The 22806-nt window shown below is 46.4% G+C and overlaps 1 protein-coding gene across 4 annotated transcripts in view; it reads right to left on the bottom strand.

Moving 5' to 3' along the window:
- The window catches only part of CACNA2D2 (calcium voltage-gated channel auxiliary subunit alpha2delta 2), a 452238-nt gene that overhangs the window by 341558 nt on the left and 87874 nt on the right, over positions 1–22806 (bottom strand). For all 4 annotated transcript variants that reach the window (XM_068253000.1, XM_068253002.1, XM_068253001.1 and 1 more), the window contains exon 2: positions 6268–6349. In XM_068253000.1, coding sequence (XP_068109101.1) covers positions 6268–6349 — 82 coding nt within the window. The remainder of the gene's footprint in view (positions 1–6267; positions 6350–22806) is intronic.

The raw sequence follows: 22806 nt of genomic DNA, 5'->3' as shown, positions 1-22806 counted from the left end.
AAAAGATAGAAGGAGCCATCGGATGATCCACCCACTAGCAGGTCGGGTGTGAAATTAACCGTTACGTCAACATGTTATTTAGACCATGAAGACATTATTAAAATAAAATCCCTCCTGCAAAAACAAGGCTGAAAGAGGCATATAAATTATTCCTTGGCAGATCCCATTAAGGAGACAATCCCTCAATTTGTGTTATTTATGCCCTTTAATAGACATTCAGATGATGTGTAAACATTATTAGTCATTTCAGCGCTGTCTCCTGGCTGAGAACAAGACGGAAGCCATCAGGTTCTCGGCAGAAGGAAATTGATCTACAGAAAACGGCAATAATGTACCAAGAAAGGAAGGCGAGGAAAAGCCCACAACCAACGATCCGGGAGACTGGAAAACGGGTTTGTGGCTTCTAAAATATACTTCTTCAAAGTCTACATCTATAAAAAGCAAGATTTCCTCACCAGAGTCCACAAAAGAAGAAAGATACAGGTAGGTGGTCCATATCTCCACCAAAACCCAATAGATCAGTTATGGATGGAGTTCATGATGAGCCATCGGACGTAACAAGAACAAAGCTTACAATTTACCCTTCAAGGCCCAGTTCGAGCTTAAAGGGAACCTGAAGAGTAAAATTATTTAAAATAAACACAAGATGTAGAAGCAAATTAATATTACATACTTACCTCGCCGTCAGTTCCTCTCAGAAGCTCACCTTTTTCTTCTTACAGTGATCCCTTCCAGTTCTGACAATATTTTGTCAGAAATGAAATTTACCAGTTGCTGTCAGTTACATATCAGTTGCTGTCAGTTACAACTGAATGTGCAAGGTAATGTCCATGTTTCCCTATGGCTCAAGTGGGCGATATTACAGTTTAGCAGTGTGCTGACCAGGAAGCTGTTATGGGGTAATGGCCATTTCCAAAATGGAGGACAGAGAATTCCATTGATCCCAGTGGACGGATGGGACGAAGGAGAGGAGAAAGAGATTGAATAGTAGACTACACAGGAGGTAAGTATGACGTGTTTATGTTTATTTTGACTTTTCATGTTCAGTTCAAATTCTCTTTAAGATCACAAAATGCTAGCGATTAGTGATCTTAAAGAGATTATTTTAACAAGATTAACGCATATTTTTCACCGGATATTTTCGTGTTTTTTGAGCGATTGCGATTCGTGATTGAAATACATTGCAATCGTAATCGCTCAAAAACCATAAATGTAGTGCGTTTGCATTTCGCGATATCACTGCAATATACTTAACAATGCACTAGCGCTTTAAAAAACACTAGCGTTCGCCGGCGATTAGCAGTTACTACCCACTAATTGCCCAATCTAACATGGAGGGAAAGTAAAACTGATGAGATCTGTTTGCAATTGTATCTACATTCCTACTCCTAAATAGGCCTTTCCTGGAATCCCCCAGTCTTCTCCTGGTTTATTCTCTTGAGGACTGCAGTATTGAACCCCCTAAAGACCAGGCCATTTTTTGAGAAATTGGCCACTGCATCTTTAAGGCCAAGCTGCAGGGCCACACGACACAGCACACTAGTGACCCCCCCCCCTTTTTCTCCCCGCCAACAGAGCTTCCTGTTGGTGGGGTGTGATCGCCCCCCAGATATTTGTTTGTTTGTTTTTGTTTACTTGTCATTTTTTTAAATAAAAATGTGTGGTTTTTTTTAAACTTATGTTTTCCCACTCCGTCCCTCCCCCCGCCAGCCAATCTCCGTGATCAGCTGTCATAGGCTTCAGCCTATGACAGCCGATCACCTCTGTGCCTCTGGAGGGGACAGCGCTGCTGCAGATTGCAGCACTGTAACAGGGATTAGAACGGCGGTTTCGCCGTCTAACAGTCTCCCGAGCGGCAACCAACCACGATCTCCTGCAAAGCAGAGCCCCAGGACTTTACGCCCATCGGCATGACGCGGTCGGCTAAAGGTTAAAGAAAATCTGTAACTAAAAAATAAAATCCTTTGGAGATACTTACTTCGGGAAGGGGAGGCCTCTGGATCCTAATGAGGCTTCCCCCGTCCTCCTCACCCTCTGAGATCCAGTGATGGCAGTCCTGGAGCACCAGAGATGTAAATACCCGTATATTCCATCTTATAAAATGACTGGGAGTATAAGGCGCCCCCAACTTTACCAGTTAAAATATAGAGTTTAGGATATACTCGCCGTATTAGGCCCGGTTCACATTAGCGTTCCCTGTCCGCATCCGCCTGATCGGATCCGGACCGTATACTGTACAAACGGAACGTACGTTCCGCATAGCAATGCAAAGGCTATGCGGACGTTCACAGGCGTCCGTTCCGTACAGTACGGAGCCGGACCGGATCCGGACTCCGGACACTTTTCCAACATACGCTATTTTTTGGTCCGGCTCATCCGGCCCACGCACCCGGACCGGAGCCTGACTGCACCATCCGGATAAAGAAAACCAATGGGAAACGGAAGCACAGAACACACTGGAGACAACACCGGACGTTCTACCCCACTTCCTATGAGGATTTATAGCGGCCATTTCGGATGGGGACACATGGGCCCAGCATATCTGGAGTGGAGCAGCAGTGACACACGTGCTGCAGCTGTTTTGGCAGTATGTCGGAGGTGGAGGTGAGGCCTACAGCGGAGGACCTGATTCTACAGGTGCACCTTCTGCAGACCCCAACAAATTTTAAGGTATTTTGTTGTTACCCCCCCCCCCCCCCCCCCCCCCACGGATCCAGATGGCAGCCTGAAGCAGTCCTGATGCAAACGGTCCGGATCGGAACCGTACGGTTCCAATCCGGATCAAGTCCTGATACGATCCGGATCCGGTCCGTTTGCATGCCAAACCGCAAGTGTGAACGGGGCCTAAGACTACCCCTCTTCCAACGCACACCAAATAAAAATTAAAAAAACATCATATACTGGCGCTATGTATGAGCAGATACTGGTGCTGTACTGTATGCGGTACCCAGCATATAACAGTATAAAAGCGATTGACTGGTTGGATTGATCAACTCTCCCTTTACCTAAGTGGACTGGTCAGCTCTCCTTGTCTACCTGTTTATCAGAGCGGTATGGAAGAATAGATCGCGCTGTGCCCATAAAACACACCTCTTTCACCCCTCTGGCCCTCCCTTGTATCCTATTTACCTCTTTCTCTGCCTCTCAGATCTCGCACATGTGCGCCGGCGCTGCTCCACTACAGTCCCCAGCAGCGAGATCTGAGAGTCGGTAACAGGACAGGGCGTATCACCCGGCATCAACGACCCCCGGCGTATAAGACGACCCCTGACTTTTCAGAAGATTTTCAAGGGTTAAAAAGTAGTCTTATACGCCAGAATATACAGTATTTTCCAACCAGGATCCAGAGCAGACGCAGTAACGGCTTTTCAATCGGGCTCAGGCAGAGATAGCCGAGCCCAATCAGGGCTGCTCTACAGCGCAGATGGCTCGCGCCGGCACAGTAGAGCTAACTTGTTCGGCTTAGTTATCTCCGCCTGAGCCTGATTGTAAAGCCGCTACTGCGTCTGATCTGGATCCTGGTAGGTAAATATTGCAGGCGCACATCCTTGTCGGCTGCGGTTTCAAGGGAGCTAGCGCTGTATCCCAGAGGCTTAGGAGGGGGGGGGGGGGGGGGGTTGGTCTTAGTTGTAGAGCCTCTTTAAAGGGTTCAAAATCCAAGTTTAGCCCTTTGACTGGCCCAGGCAAATGGTACTGTATATTTAACCACTTGCCCGTGCACTCATAACGCGCGTCGGCAAAGTGGCAGCTGCAGGACCAGCGACGCAGTATTGCGTCGCCAGCTGCAGGCTGATTAATCAGGAAGCAGCCGCTCGTGCGAGCGGCTGCTTCCTGTCAATTCACGGCGGGGGGCTTCGTGAATAGCCTGCGGGCCGCCGATGGCGGCTCGCAGGCTAAATGTAAACACAAGCGGAAATAATCCGCTTTGTTTACATTTGTACGGCGCTGCTGCGCAGCAGCGCCGTAAGGCAGATCGGCGATCCCCGGCCAATCAGCGGCCGGGGATCGCCGCCATGTGACAGGGGACGTCCCGTCACTGGCTGCACAGGACGGATAGCGTCCTGTGCAGCCCGGATCTCCAGGGGGGGGGGGCAGGTAGGAGAGGGAGGGGGAGGATTTCGCCGCGGAGGGGGGCTTTGAGGTGCCCCCCCCCCGCAACACCCGGCAGGCAGGAGCGATCAGAACCCCCAGCACATCATCCCCCTAGTGGGGAAAAAAGGGGGGCGATCTGGTCGCTCTGCCTGCACGCTGATCTGTGCTGGGGGCTGCAGAGCCCACCCAGCACAGATCAGCTACAACAGCGCTGGTTCTTAAGGGGGGGTAAAGGGTGGGTCCTCAAGTGGTTAACTCCCGCACATACACATTTTGTACTACCAAATTTGTATCTGTTCCCTGCATTCACAAGTGTTTTTCTCAGAGACCCAAGTTTTATGACCTGAAGTAGTAAGAGTGTTGCAGTTCTAATTGCAGAGAAATTGGCATTTACAGTTACTCAACCCATACAGTGATTTTAAAAAAAATAGTTTAACCAGTTCGCATTCAGTCGTTTTTCGCTTCATGCATCCGAACAATGTTCACCTCCCATTCATTAGCCTATAACTTTATTACTACTTATCACAATGAACTGATCTATATCTTGTTTTTTCCGCCACCAATTAGGCTTTCTTTGGGGGGTACATTTTACTAAGAGCCACTTTACTGTAAATGCATTTTAAAAGGAAGAATAAGAAAAAAACGGAAACAAATCATTATTTCTCACTTTTCGGCAATTATAGTTTTAAAATAATACATGCCTCCATAATTAAAACCCACGTATTGTATATGCCCATTTGTCCCGGTTATTACACCATTTAAATTATGTCCCTATCACAATGCGTTTTGCATTCATCACTATTTACAAGCTTATAATAAAAAAAAAAAATAAAAGAAATATTTCATCTTTACATAGATATTTAAAAAGTTTAGACCCTTAGGTAAATATTTGTGTTTTTTTTTTTTTTATTGTAATGTTTTTTTGTTTTTTGTTTTTTAAACATTTTATGTGGGTATTTTTGGGAGGGTGGGATTGAAATTGTATTTTTTTTTTGTAAATATATGTGTATTTTTATTTTTATTTAACATTTAGATGTAGTTTACTTTTTGGCCACAAGATGGCAGCCATGAGTTGTTTACAGTGACGTCACTCTAAGCGTACCACGTACGCTTAGAGCGACATAGGAAGCAGAAAAAGCGTAGCTTCCGAGAGAAGCTGTCGCTTTTTCTGCGGGGGAGAGGAATCAGTGATCGGGCACCGTTGCCCGATTCACTGATTCACTGGCTAACAAACTGCCGGCCGGGAGCGCGCGTGCACGCGCGCGGTCGGCCGCGTGGACGCGCAGGATCGCACATGGCTTCCTGGACGTGAGTTTCACGTCCAGGAATGTCAAATAGTTAAACTGTACAGACATTTTTATCAGATTTGGCCCTCAGGTGGTTTTCCCACATTGCATTATGTTTGGCCCAATCTAGACCACCAGAGAAGCTATATTGGAGGTGAAGCCCTAGATCACCAGGGAAGCCATATGGGAAGGGGCCAGCACTAGACACCAGGGAACAGTATAGGGGAGGGAGGCTGGTCACTAGACACCAGGGAACTGTATAGGGAAGGGAGGGGGCAACTAGATACCAAGGGAATGTAAAGGGGAGGGATGACCACTAGACACCAGGGAACTGTATAAGGGAGAGAGGAGACCTCTAGAAACTGGGGAAGTGTATAGGGGAGGGATGGGGGCCATTAGACACCAGGGAACTTTATAAAGGAGGGAGGGGGCCATTAGACACCAGGGAACTGTATAAGGGAGGTAGGAGGGCCACTAGACACCAGGGAACTGTATAGGGGAGGGTGGGGGCCACTAAACACTAGGGAACTGTATAGGGGAGGGTGGGGGGCCACTAGACACCAGGGATCTGTATAGGGGACGGGTGACATTAGAAACAAGTGAACTTTATAAAGGGTGGAAGGTGGCTAATAGACATAGATGTTGGCCCACAACTTGGTACCAATTTTTTTTGAATTCCGGCCCACTTTGTATTTCGAGTTTGACTCCCCTGGGCTAGATATTACAAGGTGGTCATAGTAATGTGACTCAACTGTGACTATACATCGTCTTCTCTCTCCATCCCAGTTGGGCTCTTTAGGAATAAACTGTATTGGCTGAGATCAGTTAATCTGTTTCATTGGTTTCTCTTCCATAGGCCCCTCATGCCCCACCCATCATTTGTACTCACCCCTGAGAGCTGCTGGGACCCGGCAAAGTTCCGCATGACCTGATGAAACTCGCGCTCTAGCCGAGTGGCCCAATACTGCATCCTGCAAGGAAATAAGAGAGATGGATCAGAGAGGCGCCGCGGTGACGGCAGATAAGTGTGACATCACAGCGATGGAGCGATAAAGACATAAATCCAGCACACACAAAAAATAAAGCAAGGAAAAGAGCAATAAAAGCGAAGGTAATTATTCAGCTAAGCGATAAACGGAGAGGAATGATACCAGGCCGAGCGGGTAACACACCAGTAATGAAGTCCCATTAACAGAGGCCGCGGCAGCCTCATTAAACCCTAAGCACACACCTGTCCCCTGCGCACCTCCTTCATCAATGCAAACCAGGACATCCAGCCAGATCAATAGGGTATTATCAGCGTGTAACAGCGCTATCTGTGCTGCAGGGCAGCCTCCGTCCCGTGTCGCCATCACTCAACAGGAAGATACGGCCACTTCGCGGCACCATTAACCCTTCAACAGAATTTATTTAGCTTACATCTTGTTAGGAATACAGTATGTGACCATGATGTGCTTATTGTGGATGCGCTGATCAATACGGATTACTGTTCAGTACAAACGTGTCATTTGTACTTAGCTAGCTACACAGAGGCGGCCATATTGGTTGGTCACATGACCAGGCTCTGCTTTCTGGCTGCTATTACAGTGGGGGGGGGGGGGGTAGTTAGTGCAGGGATCCTCTAAGAATCGATTACCAGCGCAAGTGCGACCGCAATTACCATCGTCTAGAAGCACTGTATGGTAAACATTTCAGCACTTCTAAATTGCGGTCTGTTTTTTTCCGTTTGAATAAAGTTTATAATACTTACCCATTATCCCGATTTCTGGCTTCCACTCGTACTCCCGCCTTCCAGGAGGAAGAGGTCATAGGTGCTTCTCTAGCTCCAATGAAAGTCAAAGGTGCTTATCTAGCTCCAATCAGAAAAGTGCCTGCGATTCCTTCTGCTAGGGGGCGGGCCTAAGGGCAGAGGGCGGACATAGGGACACCATAAATATAATAAACTTTATTTAACCTTCACACAATCAGACCCCAAATCGCTATAAAATCGCCTTTGAAAAGCGTTTTTTGGAAATACCAGTGATCCAAAAACGCTGCATAAACTCTAGTGAGTCCCAGACCTTACAGACATTTAAAGGAGGTTTATTGAACAAGTATAATGTAGTCCCCCAGAAGTGGGCCATTTTAGTAAAAGAAGTGATTGGTGACCAGTCTGAGTGACTGTCTTATCATGACTATGGCCTGCTTTGCCGATCTACAGCAAGCATGCACAAGAGATGTTTTAGCTTCTACAGCTTCATGCTTGTTCCAGGTGTGTGACAATCACATGACAGCCCAGCAACTGGCATTTTGTGAAAAGAAATATAGATGGAAGCCTTCATATGTCATGTAGGTTTGCAATGTCAGAGGCTCAACAGCTTCCTCAGACTCACAGTGGAACCCTCCACCCCAGTACAACCTTGTCCTCTGTTCCAATGCAGAGGGCTGAGGAGTGGTCAAATGGTGGTGGGTGTGACCTCGGAGCATAACAACTGGACAGAAGTCTGGAAGCGTTCCGCAACTGGACAGGGCAGTGTGTGAAGACGAGGGGACGGTGCCAGAAACGAATGCTTGCTCAGTTCCACTTTGATTGGTTAGGTGTAGGCAAAGGTGTAGCCAAGTAGCTATCGGCCGAAGTGTGAGTTTTACTTTAGGCCCATTTAAGTACTCTATAGGTGATTGATATGGAGCACCAAAACCTGCCAAGGACAGCCGCAGTGTTAGAGGAGTTTAATCAGGGGAGGGGGGGGTGATCGTTACCAGTATAGCTCCAATGAAGGGCTAATCTGGCAGTTGAAGGGCTCCTTGTAGGCCCTCTAGTACTGGGGCTCTGGTGTGGTCGCAACCTCTACATGCTCCACTTGGCAGTAGGGCTTCAAATCAAGAAAATCAGAGCCCTCTTATATTTACCCCATGATTAAAAGGCTCACCTAATGTAGAGAAACTGGTTAGGAGACTGTGGTAGTGGGATCCACAAGTGCTGCATTATCATCAAGCTGTTAGTCGGGGTAAGTCTAGCGACATGCCAAGTTCACTTTAAGACTTGCCGCCTTTCATAGACCAACTGTAAAGCCTGCTAATGATGATGATGTCTGGATGGCTGAACTCTCAGCACACCCACTCCCAAGACCCTCCCAGAGGCCTCCCATTGGAGATACCAGGTGAGCAGTGCCACTCGTGCTCAGGGCTGTGGAGTCGGAGTTGGAGAGTCGGAGTCGGTGCAATTTTGGGCACCCGGAGTCGGAGTTGGAGTCGTGATTTCATAAATGGAGGAGTCGGAGTCGGGAGTCTGAGTATTTTTCTACAAAATTCACAGCCCTGTTAAGTATTAGACTAAGGAATCGGAGTCGAGGAGTCGGAGCCATTTTGGGTACCCGGAGTCGGAGTCGGAAGATTTTTGACCGACTCCACAGCCCTGCTCGTGCTATCATCTCTAGAAATAGGTGACCCAGATACCCAATTCCAGACTGTGCCATCCCATGCCGCTTCAGAAGGAGTTAACGACTGAGATGACACCAGGATCCTTCTCTGTGTAGAATAATGGCTTCTTTCACAGGCCGACAGGCTGGAAATTACCTGTGAAATATATTTCCCCAGGCGCACAATCGTCAGTCCTATAAATTACCCAGTTTAATGGCCGATGGAATTTTTCTCCTGCTATCGGATATGCTAGATTTCAGACAGGGTCTCTTCGCTCTGGTGGCAGGTGGGAGCCCCCAACTCTGTGCTCGGCAGAACGCCAAATATTTCCTATCTCGTGCTTTAAACACACAAACATTCTTGGACAACATACTTGTCTGTCCTCCGCATCTTCTCCTATACTGGAGTTTAGCACTTGGTTCCCACCAACGGCACTTGAGGAAAATCCAAACCCATTTCTTTATTCTCAGGAAAAAGGCAAAGACTGACTGAAGATAAAAGCATGAAAAATACAAGCAGATGTATCTAAAGATATTATAGAAGATTATACGTGTGTCCAGAATGAGAATAAAGGGCTTTAGTGATGATGCAGCAGGCCACCCTCTTCCTCTGTGTTCACTGCCATATTGTGTTGAAATTGGCTTACATTAAAGTTACAGTGAAAACTAAAAGACCTAAAAACAGGAAGCTGTGGCTGTGCTGGAAATATATCTCCTCCTATACAAACTTGTCTTGGAACTAATCCACACAGGCTGCTCTCAAGGTTCCTATGTCACCATCCTGCCTCCAGGCTACTCACTGGCCATAAATGAGCATTACCCTTACTGCTGAGCTGCTTCATGTGCTCTTCTGACTGCCACAATTTCTCTTTTCTCAGCTTCTAGTGCCTGAAACACGTCTCAATCCAACCTCCTGTATACCGGTGATACTTCTAGCTGCCACCTTTTGTAGGCAAGACACAGAACATTTATATCATGCTTTTCTCCTGGCGGACACACCTGAAGTTTGCGATGCAATGATCACACCAAAGAAATTAGGCTTGATATGACCCTGTGCCACTGTGTCACATGCATAGGCCTGCTCCCTGGCTAGTGACATACTCCCTGCTGGGCAGGAAATACGTCACTGGGATTCCTGTTGGTCTGCGCATGCACGCTGCGCCGCACCGTGCTACCATCGTTCACACTTGCCGTGTCGCCTATTGACTAGCATTTCTGCATAATCCGTGTGGTGCCATCTTTTGACGGCACCCAAATTACTGACTGAGCGCCGCTATAGCCTAATTCACATTACGGCCAAGTGCTGTTTTTTTGCTTGACTCGACCTGACACTCCTCTCACTGCACCCTCCCGCACGTGACACTCCTTTCACTGCACCCTCCTGTACTGACACTCCTTTCACTGCACCCTCCCGTACCTGACACTCCTCTCACTGCACCCTCCCGCACGTGACACTCCCTTCACTGCACTCTCTGGTACCTTACACTCCTTTCACTGTACCCTCCCGCACCTGACACTCCTCTCACTGCACCCTCCTGTACTGACACTCCTTTCACTGCACCCTCCCATACCTGACACTCCTTTCACTGCACCCTCCCGTACCTGACTCTCCTTTTACTGCACCCTCCCGTACCTGACACTCCTTTCACTGCACCCTCCCGTACCTGACACTCCTTTCACTGCACTCTCTGGTACCTGACACTCCTTTCACTGCACTCTCTGGTACCTGACACTCCTTTCACTGCACTCTCTGGTGCCTGACACTCCTTTCACTGCACTCTCTGGTGCCTGACACTCCTTTCACTGCACCTGTAATACCTCTCACTGCACTCCCTGGTACATGACACCCCTCTCCCTTTTCCCACCTTTTTATTATAATACCTCTCACTGCACCCCTCTTGTGGTAATCACTGATGGACCACTGTTGTGCATGTACTGCAGCTGTGGCTTGTGGTAATCACCGATGGACTACTGCTGTGCATGTGCTGCAGTTATGACTTGTGGTAATCACTGATGGACTGCCGCTGTGCATGTGCTGCAGTTATGACTTGTGGTAATCACTGATGGACGGCCGCTGTGCATGTGCTGCAGTTGTGGCTTGTGGTAATCACTGATGGACGGCCGCTGTGCATGTGCTGCAGTTGTGGCTTGTGGTAATCACTGATGGACTGCCGCTGTGCATGTGCTGCAGTTGTGGCATGAGGTAATCACTGATTTACTGCCGCTGTGCATGTGCTGCAGTTGTGGCTTGTGATAATCGCTGATGGACTGCCGCTGTGCATGTGCTGCAGTTGTGGCTTGTGGTAATCACTGATGGACTGCCACTGTGCATGTGCTGCAGTTGTGGCTTGTGGTAATCACTGATGGACTGCCGCTGTGCATGTGCTGCAGTTGTGGCTTGGGGTAATCACTGATGGACTGCCGCTGTGCATGTGCTGCAGATGTGACTTGTGGTAATCACTGATGGACTGTCGCTGTGGCTTGTGGTAATTACTGATGGACTGCCGCTGTCCTGCAGTTGTGGCTTGTGGTAGTCACTAATGGACTGCTGTTGTGCATGTGCTGCAGTTGTGGCTTGTGGTCATTATTGATGGACTGCTGCTGTGCATGTGCTGCAGTTGTGGCTTGTGGTAATCACTGATGGACTGCGGCTGTGCATGTGCTGCAGTTGTGGCTTGTGGTAATCACTGATGGACTGCCGCTGTGCATGTGCTGCAGTTGTAGCTTGTGGTAATCACTGATGGACTGCCGCTGTGCATGTGCTGCAGTTGTGGCTTGTGGTAATCACTGGACTGCCGCTGTGCATGTGCTGCAGTTGTGGCTTGTGGTAATCACTGATGGACTGCCGCTGTGCATGTGCTGCAGTTGTGGCTTGTGGTAATCACTGGACTGCCGCTGTGCATGTGCTGCAGTTGTGGCTTGTGGTTATCATTGATGGACTGCTGCTGTGCATGTTCTGCAGTTGTGGCTTGTGGTAATCACTGATGGACTGCCGCTGTGCATGTGCTGCAGTTGTGGCTTGTAGTAATCACTGATGGACGGCCGCTGTGCATATTCTGCAGTTGTGGCTTGTGGTAATCACTGATAGACTGCCGCTGTGCATGTGCTGCAGTTGTGGCTTGTGGTAATCACTGATGGACAGCCGCTGTGCATGTGCTGCAGTTGTGGCTTGTGGTTATCACTGATGGACTGCCGCTGTGCATGTTCTGCAGTTGTGGCTTGTGGTAATCACTGATGGACTGCCGCTGTGCATGTGCTGCAGTTGTGGCTTGTGGTTATCACTGATGGACTGCCGCTGTGCATGTTCTGCAGTTGTGGCTTACATCTGTAGGTAGATTCTACCTGGTAGATCATTGTCACTTTGTAATTTTTGAAGTAGCTCACAAGGTGAAAAGGTGTGGGCACCTCTGGTCTACAAGTTCCTATGAGGAAACATCAAGGATGTGAGATAGATCTGTGGTATTTTTTCTCTGAGGCCGGTTTCATATCAGAATCCAGTGTTCTAGGTGCGGTGGGATCAGAAGATTGCATCGCATTGTAAAAAAGAGGGGGTTGGAGATTACCGCAGCACTCTCTCTTCTGGCTGAAAGCCAAGCTATAAGTGACAAGTGAAGCACAGGACTAAAGGAGGAGAGTGACCACCCAGAACCAGAAGGTCCGGGATACCGAGCGGAGACGGTTATCTTTCCGCAGGCATTTACGGTGGTTGCAGGACTGCCACCTACCTTTGTGGGTATATCTTATTCACAAATTTACACCTCCAATTTATACTAACAATACTGCACCATAAGGGCTCCCGGTCTCACCTTTCCTACAGGTCAAGGTTAACCCTCTCCATTGCGAAGGGAGGACCCGAGACCCACACAAATAAGCTATAAGTGAGGCTCTCTACCACTCACTTTCTGTGGTCGAAAAAAAAAGTGTAATGAAAAAATACGCTTGTGCACATGCGCACCACAAAAAAATGTTAAAATATGTACGTCGTAACTGACTTCCGGTCGCTGCACCCAGCCGCAAATGTCAGCCAGTAACGTGCTGTGAAATGCAAGGTGTCAGTTTGAAATGTCCCATAGATTTTCATTGCTTTAGCATCATCCTGCGGTAACATAGGGTAACACAATGCAATGAAAACGCCCAAGTGTGAAAGGGGCCTCAAAGATGTTACTATTTCCTATTTAGAGAGGTGATGTGTATGAAGCCATCAGTGACTTGGCTGACATATAGGGAACATTACAAAAGAGAAATGGCAGATCAGGCTGAGGATGATCCTCTCTCTTATGCCAAGCGTGAGTGTCCATAACGATTACTGTGGGATGTCCATGAGGCCTAGAGGAGTATGAATCCTGTCAGAGCAGACCGGTGCATGGTCAGAGGGCCGGGGCCCGCTGGTCACATCCTGTGTGGCATCTACACGTCTGCAACCGTACGGAGAAGCCATCACTACAATTATATTAAATATGCAATACGCAGCACAAACTCCCCTCAGGTGACAGCCTGTCGCAGCTCTCAGGAAAATGGCGATGGCGTTAGCTTGTTACACACACCGTAGGACACCGGGAACTAATCTGTGGCAGCTTCCAGCACAATTTCATATTGCAGCTCATCCTCCAGCCTTGATTACCCCACGATAATGACAAAATAGGGGCCTCGTAAAATGTAGGCTCAGGGGAGGCCCAGCTGAACGCCATTTCCTCACCATGGCAACCACAAGCTCAGCCGTTACCAATATCTTAATACACAAGCGATGCAGAAAGAAAACATTAAATGCGCCATTATACACATTCAGGGAATGAACTGTTTTGGGGCTGATAAAATGTTAATGGAAAATGGGCCTGTTAAGGAGATGGCAAGCAGGAGGCTACAAGATGGCCGCCAGTGCTCTTAGGAAGTGCCAGGAGAAGGCCATACACATATGTAGAATCTTGTTAAAGAAAACTCTGATATAGTAAACATCTGGATGTAGTATATCCTCAGGTCCCAGCAAATGCATCTGTATAAATACAATGTATGGCCAATTCTGATTCAATAAACTTCTGATATAGTAAATTGCTTTTCCTGGTCTCTTAGAGTTTACTATAAAGGGATTCTACTGTGTTTCCTTAAAGGAATACTGTAGAGGGTCGGGGAAAAATGAGTTGAAGTTACCTGGGGCTTCTAATGGTCCCCTGCAGGCATCCTGAGCCCGCGCAGCCACTCACCGATGCTCCAGCCCCGCCTCCGGTTCACTTCTGGAATTTCAGACTTTAAAGTCTGAAAACCACTGTGCCTGCGTTGCCGTGTCGTCGCTCCCGCTGATGTCACCAGGAGCGTACTGCACAGGCCCAGTATGGTCTGTGCCTGCGCAGTACGCTTCTGGGGACATCAGCGGGAGTGAGGACACGGCAACGCAGGCGCAGTGGTTTTCAGACTTTAAAGTCTGAAATTCCAGAAGTGAACAAAAGGCGGGGCTGGAGCATTGGGGAGTGGCTGCGCAAGCACAGGACGTCTGCGGGGGACCATTAGAAGCCCCGGGTAAGTTCAACTCATTTTCCCCCGACCCCCCTACAGTATTCCTTTAAAGAGGAACTGTCGCAAAAATCTTAACATTTAAAACACATACAAATAAGTACATTTCTCCCAGAGTAAAATGAGCCATAAATTACTTTTCTCCTATGTTGCTGTCACTTACAGTAGGTAGTAGAAATCTGACATTACCGACAGGTTTTGGGCTAGTCCATCTCTCCATAGGGGATTTTCAGCATAGCCTTTATTCTTTATAAAGACATTCCCTGAAAAAGATTAATATAAAGATGCTGGCCATCCTCCCTGCTCGCTGTACACTATTTTGGCAGTTGGACGGAGCAACTGCCATTCACTAAGTGCTTTTAAAAATAAAGAAAACCTTGAGAACCCCCCTATGAGAAGATGGGCTAGTCAAAAATCTGTCGGTAATGTCAGATTTCTACTACCTACTGTAAGTGACAGGAACATAGGAGAAATGTAATTTATGGCTTATTTTACTCTGGGAGAAATGTACTTTTTATTTGTATGTGTTTTAAATGTTAAGATTTTCCCGACAGTTCCTCTTTAAGTATCTGAGCCATACAACGTAGAACCCGTACTGCATCACTGGTCTCTGGTAGTGCTGTGGAACTTTTAAAAGGTACACAAAAGTATAGCAATAATAGTGTGATGTGGTGGAAGCATTAGAGTGCGCATTCATTAGTCGATTGTGGGGGCCGATCAACCATCCTATCCGATAATTTTACTGAATCGGAAGAGAATCGGTGCAGCTACGTGGCATCCCGATTGATCTTCCAATCAATTTCTGTCTGTAATCGGTCAAATGGATCATTCGGACATGGTGGAAAAACTCAGTCATAAGGGCTCGATTGGGTGTTCAGTGTTAATTGCTTTCAATTACTTAATGGCCGACGGGCCCCTGGCAGGTGACCCTGCGCAGCGTCGAGCTCACCTGCCTCCTCCAGTGGCCGGTATCACCGCGAGCGGCTGTACCAGTGGCGCATGTGGGCCGTCACTACATGGACCAGTGTCACGTGATACAGCCGCTCGTGAGGACGCCAGGAGTCATGCCAGTAGACAGGTGGGCCTTCAACACTGCACATGGGTAACGGGGGAATGGGAGGGGGGGAGAGGGAGGGGGTACAAATTGTTGTCCAGTGTGTGGGCAGGCAATGGATCCCTCAATTAGATTCAATCAGGGGAGGATCTATCTAATGGTTGGGATTGAGTGACGTATGGCAACCTTTAGAGTATAAGGACTTCTTGTTTAACCCCTTCAGCACCAGCAGTCTCTGCCCCCTTAAGGACCAAAGACAGCTTGTACCAGAAACCGGAGCATAACGTCGAATCGCAGCACATACCCACCACTACTGCGTCCACCCGTTGCCTCAGGCCACCCACTCTGCAAGTGAGCTGCGGTAGGCCGAAAGTGATGCGATCTACGGAAGCGGCCAGAACGTGCGGTGGCGGTAAGATGAAATTATGCCCTGGCAGGTATAACAGCATCAAAACAGCGCAGATTTTAATCCTTGCCGCCCAGTAGTGGTTAAAAACTGAGGTAAATGGACTGTTCCTTATATGAAGCTATGTAAATGTCTTGGCAGTATGTAAACAGATAAAAATAATTCATTAAGTAAATAAACGCCTCCGTTAATTCGAGTTGTTCACATTTCCCTCCACTTCTGAGCAGAGCTTTCCACACAAGAGACAGCTTCATGACAAATGGGTCTATGAACCTGGACAGCAGTTCTCATATCATAAAAGCACACAGCTGGCTGGCTGGCAGTGAATGGGTTCCGCCCCCAGGGGCCTGCGGCAGTTCATAGCTTATTGATTGGGTATTAAGTTCTATAGCGGAGGGATGTTGACACAGGCGGCTGCTAATGGTTTACGCTGGCGGATCGCTGTCTGTCTGAATGTGACACCCACCACCAGCCCAGAGGGGACGTTAACCCGCGTCATGTGGAAAAAAAAATCTAAAAAAAAAAAATAAAACAAAAAGAATGATCCACCACAGCCTCTTTTTCCAAGCGGGTATGTTTATAACGAGGGATGATGTATGATTTTCCTGCATGCAGAGCGAGGCGAATAGCAGGAATGAGATGCATTGTTTGCTATCTGCATGCTGCACTCTGTTTATCTCTAGCATGTGCGGCTATATATCACTGCAGCGTGATCTGCATTACATAGGAAGACTATGGCGGCAGCGAGAGCGCAGGGATCATCTGTGTAATCTGCACCGTTATCCCCCCTCATAAATTCTGATAACACGGACCCCCACATTGGCCCTCAAACACTACTTTATCCAATTAGATTTTTTTCCAAGGAATCATATAGATGGAACGATTATTTATGAATCCTCCATCCACAGCTTCTATTATCACTGGATTCAGCAGGGATTTGACTGAAAATAGCGGCTCACGTTAATCATTACTCACATCATCCTTACACATTTTCCATTTCCATTTAAGTGAAGCACCATTTTTTGTTGAGAATAAATTAGCCCTTTACAGGCCATTGTGTACAAAGGGTTCCAATGTTGCCTCTTCCTGTTCAGTAAGCCAGTACTTATTCAGTAAGGAGTACCTGGGCAAGACTCCCTAACACTGCTACTGCCTATAGTAGGGGTCCCCAAACTTTTTCTGTCAAGGGCCAGCTCAACATACTTCAAACTAATGAGGGGCCGGAGTATACATGATATGATGTAGAAAACATTACATTGCACCTACATAGTGTAAACTATTACCTGTTTACACGTGCAGCCCTTTTGTCTCCCTTTTAACCAAAGCAGATATTAAGCCCCCAATACAGCATGTGCAGATAGTAAAAAACCTATTTTCACCACACAGTGAAGCATACTCAGGGACTAACCTGTTGTCCAATTTTACAAGAGTGTCACCTGATGCAGAATTGGATTGGAAGCCAGCGAATGACTGCTCGCTGGCTTCCCTGTGGATTGATGGTACCAGCACTGCTATTCTATCTGAGAGACACCAATATTTAAAGATGCATTGGACCACATCTATAAGTAATACATTTTGTGAATGGGGGCCGATGAAAAAGCCTCAGGGGGCCGCATTCGGCCCGCGGGCCTTAGTTTGAGGACCACTGGCCTATAGAGTGCGCCCTAGTGGCTGCAGTTCTGGCACTTTGAATCCGCTAGGAAAAAAAGCACAATATAAAGGTTCTGTATCTTGTCTTGAGCACAATACAAGATCAAATATTATTCCTTACCTTACTATTACTCTAAAGCTGGCCAGACACTTATAGATTGCCATCCAATGTGGCAAAACAATCAATGCTTCTCTGGTCAGAAACATTTCCTAAAAACACACATCACATCGGTTTTGGGAATTTATTGAGATTCAATCGCCTGGCAGCGTTTGCACAATTTAATGCAGTGCAGCGCTATGGGTTGTTGATCTACTGTCACTCCTGCCCCCACCTCGATTGATGCAAATCTTTCTTCCTGTCCAATCAACAGAATTTATCATTTTTATTAGAGGTGGGACGAATCCACTATTTCTTTGAATCCAAATCTCAATAGGTTCTCGAATATCTCTCTTTCGAATCCCGAATCTCATGAATCCTGTACAAAAGAATTAAGTGGTATAGTACCTCCAGTATAGGTAGCCAGGTATCGCTGTGCTGCCCCCCATTTAGGTGGCTAGGTAAAAGAGCCTTCAGTATAAATAGCTAGGTATAAGTGCCCCCAGTTTATCTAGCCAAATATAACTGCCCCTCGTACAGATAGCTTGGTAAATGTGCTCCCAGTATAGGTGGCTAGCTATAGGTGCTTTCAGTATAGGTAGCTAGGTAAAGATGCCTTCAGTATAGGTAGCTAAGTATAGGTGCCTTCAGTATAGGTAGCTAGGTATAGGTGCCTTCAATATATGTAGCTAGCTATACGTGCCTTCAGTATAGGTAGCTAGCTATAGGTGCCTTCAGTGTAGGTAGCTAGGTATAGGTTTCCCCAGTTTATCTAGCCAAATATAATTGCCCCTCGTACAGATATCTTGGTAACGGTGCCCCCCAGTATAGGTGGCTAGCTATAGGTGCTTGCTTTCAGTATAGGTAGCTAGGTAAAGATGCCTTCAGTATAGGTAGCCAAGTATAGGTGCCTTCAGTATAGGTAGCTAGGTATAGGTGCCTTCAATGTATGTAGCTAGCTACAAGTGCCTTCAGTATAGGTACCGTAGCTAGCTATAGGTGCCTTCAGTATAGATATCTAGGTATAGGTGCCTTCAGTATAGGTAGCTAGGTATAGGTTTCCCCAGTTTATCTAGCCAAGTATAGTTGCCCATCGTACAGATAGCTAGGTAACGGTGCCCCCAGTATAGATGGCTAGCTATAGTTGCCTTCAGTATAGGTAGCTAGGTATAGGTGCCTTCATTATAGGTAGGTAGGTATAGGTGCCCCCAGTCCAGGTAACTAGGCATAGGTGCCTTCAGTACAGGTAGCTAGGTATAGGTGCCTTCAGTATAGGTAGCAGTAGCCCCCGTCCTCCTCCACTCTACCTGCTCCTCCTCCCCCGCCCCCCGCACAAGCAGCGCTTACCCAGTACATGCTTTCCAGCATGGAGTGCAAACCTCTCTCCTTCCTCCTCGCTGTGCTTGGCTTCTGCTGATGACGCGATCAGCGTCATGCTGGTCACTAAGGGACCAGAGTTTCAAGATAGAGGTCTGCGTTCCATGCTGAAATCAATGGAGGTAAGCCGCTGCTTGTGTGGGGGGAGAGCAAAGGAGGCCCAAATTACCTTGTTTATTCTCTAATTTAAACTCCGGCAATCGCTGGCGCCAAAATGAGTCACTAAGCGCCATTATAGACATAATTCTCATTACGGCCTATGACGACGCCCAAATCATTGGCCCAGCTCTGCGCTGATATTAGCTGTCTTGGGACAAAGCACACTTTAAAACTTCAACTCTTGCTTGGTCAGCTGACCTAAGTAGACACACCAATGTTTGAGAACACAGAGGGTGTATGAACATATGAATTTGGGGAAAGGAAGGTAGGGGGAATTATGCAAGCTGCTTTCTTCACATGCTGATGCCAGGGAGTACAGTGTATACACAGTAGAATCTCATTATAGTAAACGCTGATACAGCGAACCCTTGGCTATAGTAAACTCAGTCCCCAGGTCCTGGCCAGGCGCCTGTATGTATATACAATGCATGACCGATTCTTATATAGTAAACTTCTGACATAGTAAACTACTTTGCCAGATCCCTTGAAGTTTACTATAAAAGGATTCTACTATATAGGTGCCCTGCTCTTATGACTAGGCTGCTTTCTCCCCAGCAGTGACCACACTCCCATGGGAACTTGCATACACTTCATAATGCAAATAGCAACACTTAACTTACTCTATAATTAAAGACACTCCCACTTATTGCCTTTTATAGACTTATTGCCTTTTAAATTTTAAGGTTTTCGCGATAGTGGTCTTTAACAGTCAGTACTCGATCCTTAGGGTGAGAGTTTGGGGAATGATTGCTGTACAGACAAGCTGTGTGGCTGAAAACGAGCAACATGTGCTCTTCAATGGAGAGTGGAGGAGGGACAACGGAGAGGGCACAAGCAAGCAGCATCCTGCGGCAGGTTAATAAGAAAGTACTTAGCTGGCGCATTTGTAGTGCCATTTCCTTGCTTTGTAAATGTACAATCACCTGTTTTTGGCAATCTCACGCTTGCTTTTCATTCCATTCAGTGGCAATTTCAACCCTTGATTGAAAATGACATTAAAGACCGAGATGGAATTGTTTTGATCAGAAATCATGGAACGTTCTCTTTTTTTGATCATTGAAAAAGCCGGAAACGCGGCCGACACACTTGGCAATAACAACAATCGATTCTATGTTTGAGCCAATTTTTTAAATTGGCAGAAAATGGGAAAGTTTCTTTTTTTGCCTTCTAGTCAATAAGAAAGTTAAAATCTCATCGCAGAGCAGAGATCTAATACACCTTCTAATAAATGGTGATAAAAGTGAAAATGCGAAAACAAATTTGCATGCAGATGCAAATTTTACAACGAATTTGCGTAAGTTTTTGCATTTTTTGTAAGTATGCGAATTTAACCATGTCAGTGCGTGTGTGCTTTTACATTGATTTTAGGCGAAAACGTACGCAAATTCGCATGGCGAAAACGCATGCAAATTTCCTATTAACTACATTGTATGCGAATTCTGATGGCTCTGCTGTGCAGATTTTTCCTGCACAGAAAAACGCTCTGTTTCCTGACAAGTGGACACAGGCTAATTCAGTTGTATTGGTTGTGCGAATCTGCGTGCAGAAAACGATAAAATGCCTGTCATGCTACTGTTTTGTAGAGATGGCATATGAGGTGCAAATAATTCTGGCTTGCATGCAGATTTAATGCAAATCGCACGCAGTTTGAAATTTGCCTATTTAAATGCACTTCCTGACAGTTTTAATTTGTCCACTTTCAGGCTGGGTGCACACATAGCAGAAATGCTAGCGTTGTCTAAAAAAAACGCTGCATTTTATGCAGCAATGTTAGTCAATGGGACGCAGAAAAAGATGCTGAGAACTGCGATTTACAGTATGCGTTTCACAAACAATGGTTTTGCTGCATATTATGCAGGATTGGTGCCAAAACGCACATAATGAAAGTCTATTGTGACACATATGCATAGCGTTTTACATGCGTTTTTTTTTTTTAAATAAAGATTTCTGATTTGTTTCCGCTTCCTGTTGTCTTCCTAGTGATTTGCATAAATGTAAATATAAAAACGCATACAAAAAGCATATGCATTTTACATATACGAACCGCAAACACATTAAAACACACGTAAAATGCATCTGTGTTACAAAAAACCGCAAACGCACTAAAAACGTATTACAAAATCGCACACGCACCTGTATAAAATGCACCTTTTTCACGCTATGTCACATATATGAACCCCGCCTCAATCTGTATACTATTTGCATAACCTTTGCATGTAGGCCAGAATTATTTGCATTTCATTGACCATACTGTTGAGATTGGAAGAAGTCAGGCACAGACTGAATCTCTCTAGGAAAATTGTATCGGCTCCCCATTCGCTTCAGGATCAACTTCAAAACTCTGTACTGGGCCTACAAATCGGTGCATAGGACCTGCCCGACCTAAATCTCTGATCTTGTCCAGAGGTACATCCCGGCCCGCCCCCTCCAACGACCTGCGCCTGTTCGCACCGGGTACTTTGCACTCCCACACGTGCATGCAGGACTTTACTAGGGCTGCCATCACTCTCTGGAACTCACTCCCACCAGCCATCAGACTCCGCCACTCTAACACCTTCAAAGGAGCCATCAAAACTCACCTTTTCAAGCTCGCTCACCCCCTGCATCAGTACCATAGCACGTTCTGCTAAGCATAATACGTTCCACTGGGCACCCTAGTGTTTCCAGCTTGATAATACACCCTTCACTGTTGCACCCCTCTAATGGACTAAAATGGACTTGTACTAGTGTTACCAAAGACATTCAACCCAATTGCATTATCTTTTTTTGAATACTTTGTATGTTAAACTTAAAGGACACCAGAGGTGAAAATAAACTAATGAAATAGACGATTGTATCTATCCTCCTCCTAAAAATGACTTAAGATATTCCAGTTTTATTTTATATTTAAATCTACTTTTTTAAGTTTTTACTGTTTTATTGTTTTTGCTCAATGACACATTCATTGAAGTATGCCAGAGCTAAAATCTACAAACTACTGACCTTTTTTGTCTCTATCTCATCATGTCACATGTCACCTTGGGTATCCTTTAAACCCATTTATCTATTGTGCAGCACTGTATAATATGATGGTGCTTTTAAAATGCAATAAATAATAATACTGTATATACTTGCATATAAGCCTAATTTTTCAGCACAAAAAATGTGCTGAAACGTTACCCCCGCAGCTTATATGCGGGTCAGTTGAGCAGAATGGATGGTGGAGCAGGTTTTGTTACTGGCAGAGGAGTGTAAGGATTGTGCACTAGTAATTTTCTCTTGGCAGCTGGCACCTTGCTGTGTCCATGCCCCGCATCCCCTGCAACATGGTGTGCAGAGTGCATTGCTCCAGACTACCTGTGTTCCCTGGCTTGTGGAGCGGAGCGTGCAAGCAACGTGTCAGTGGTGCAATAATCAGGGATTCTTTCTGTGTGGCAATCGCTGTGTCTCATATCTATGACACTATCTAGTGGCGTCTTGAGACACAACTATCATCCTTGTGGCTGTAGATCTGGCTATGGGGAGGGGGTCTGACTTGTACTGGAGGCACATCTGGCTACTGTGGAGGGGGCTATACTGGAAAGGGGGCTTATATGCGAGTCAATCACTTTTTCCTGGTTTCTGAAGGGAAAGTGGGTACCTCAGCTTATATGCGAGTATATATATGGTAATTGTAGCCTATAATAGTGAGTGTTTATAGTGCAGGAAGTAATTAAATAAAGTTCAGCTTCCCTATGCCTCATTAAATGCAAAGACTAACCAAGACAAATTCTTAAAGCAATTATGCTGATGGAACTGGAACA

The sequence above is a fragment of the Hyperolius riggenbachi genome, chromosome 9 (genome assembly GCF_040937935.1).
Source record: "Hyperolius riggenbachi isolate aHypRig1 chromosome 9, aHypRig1.pri, whole genome shotgun sequence".
In the NCBI taxonomy this organism is placed as follows: Eukaryota; Metazoa; Chordata; class Amphibia; order Anura; family Hyperoliidae; genus Hyperolius; species Hyperolius riggenbachi.
This window is presented reverse-complemented; position numbering and strand designations above follow the sequence as displayed.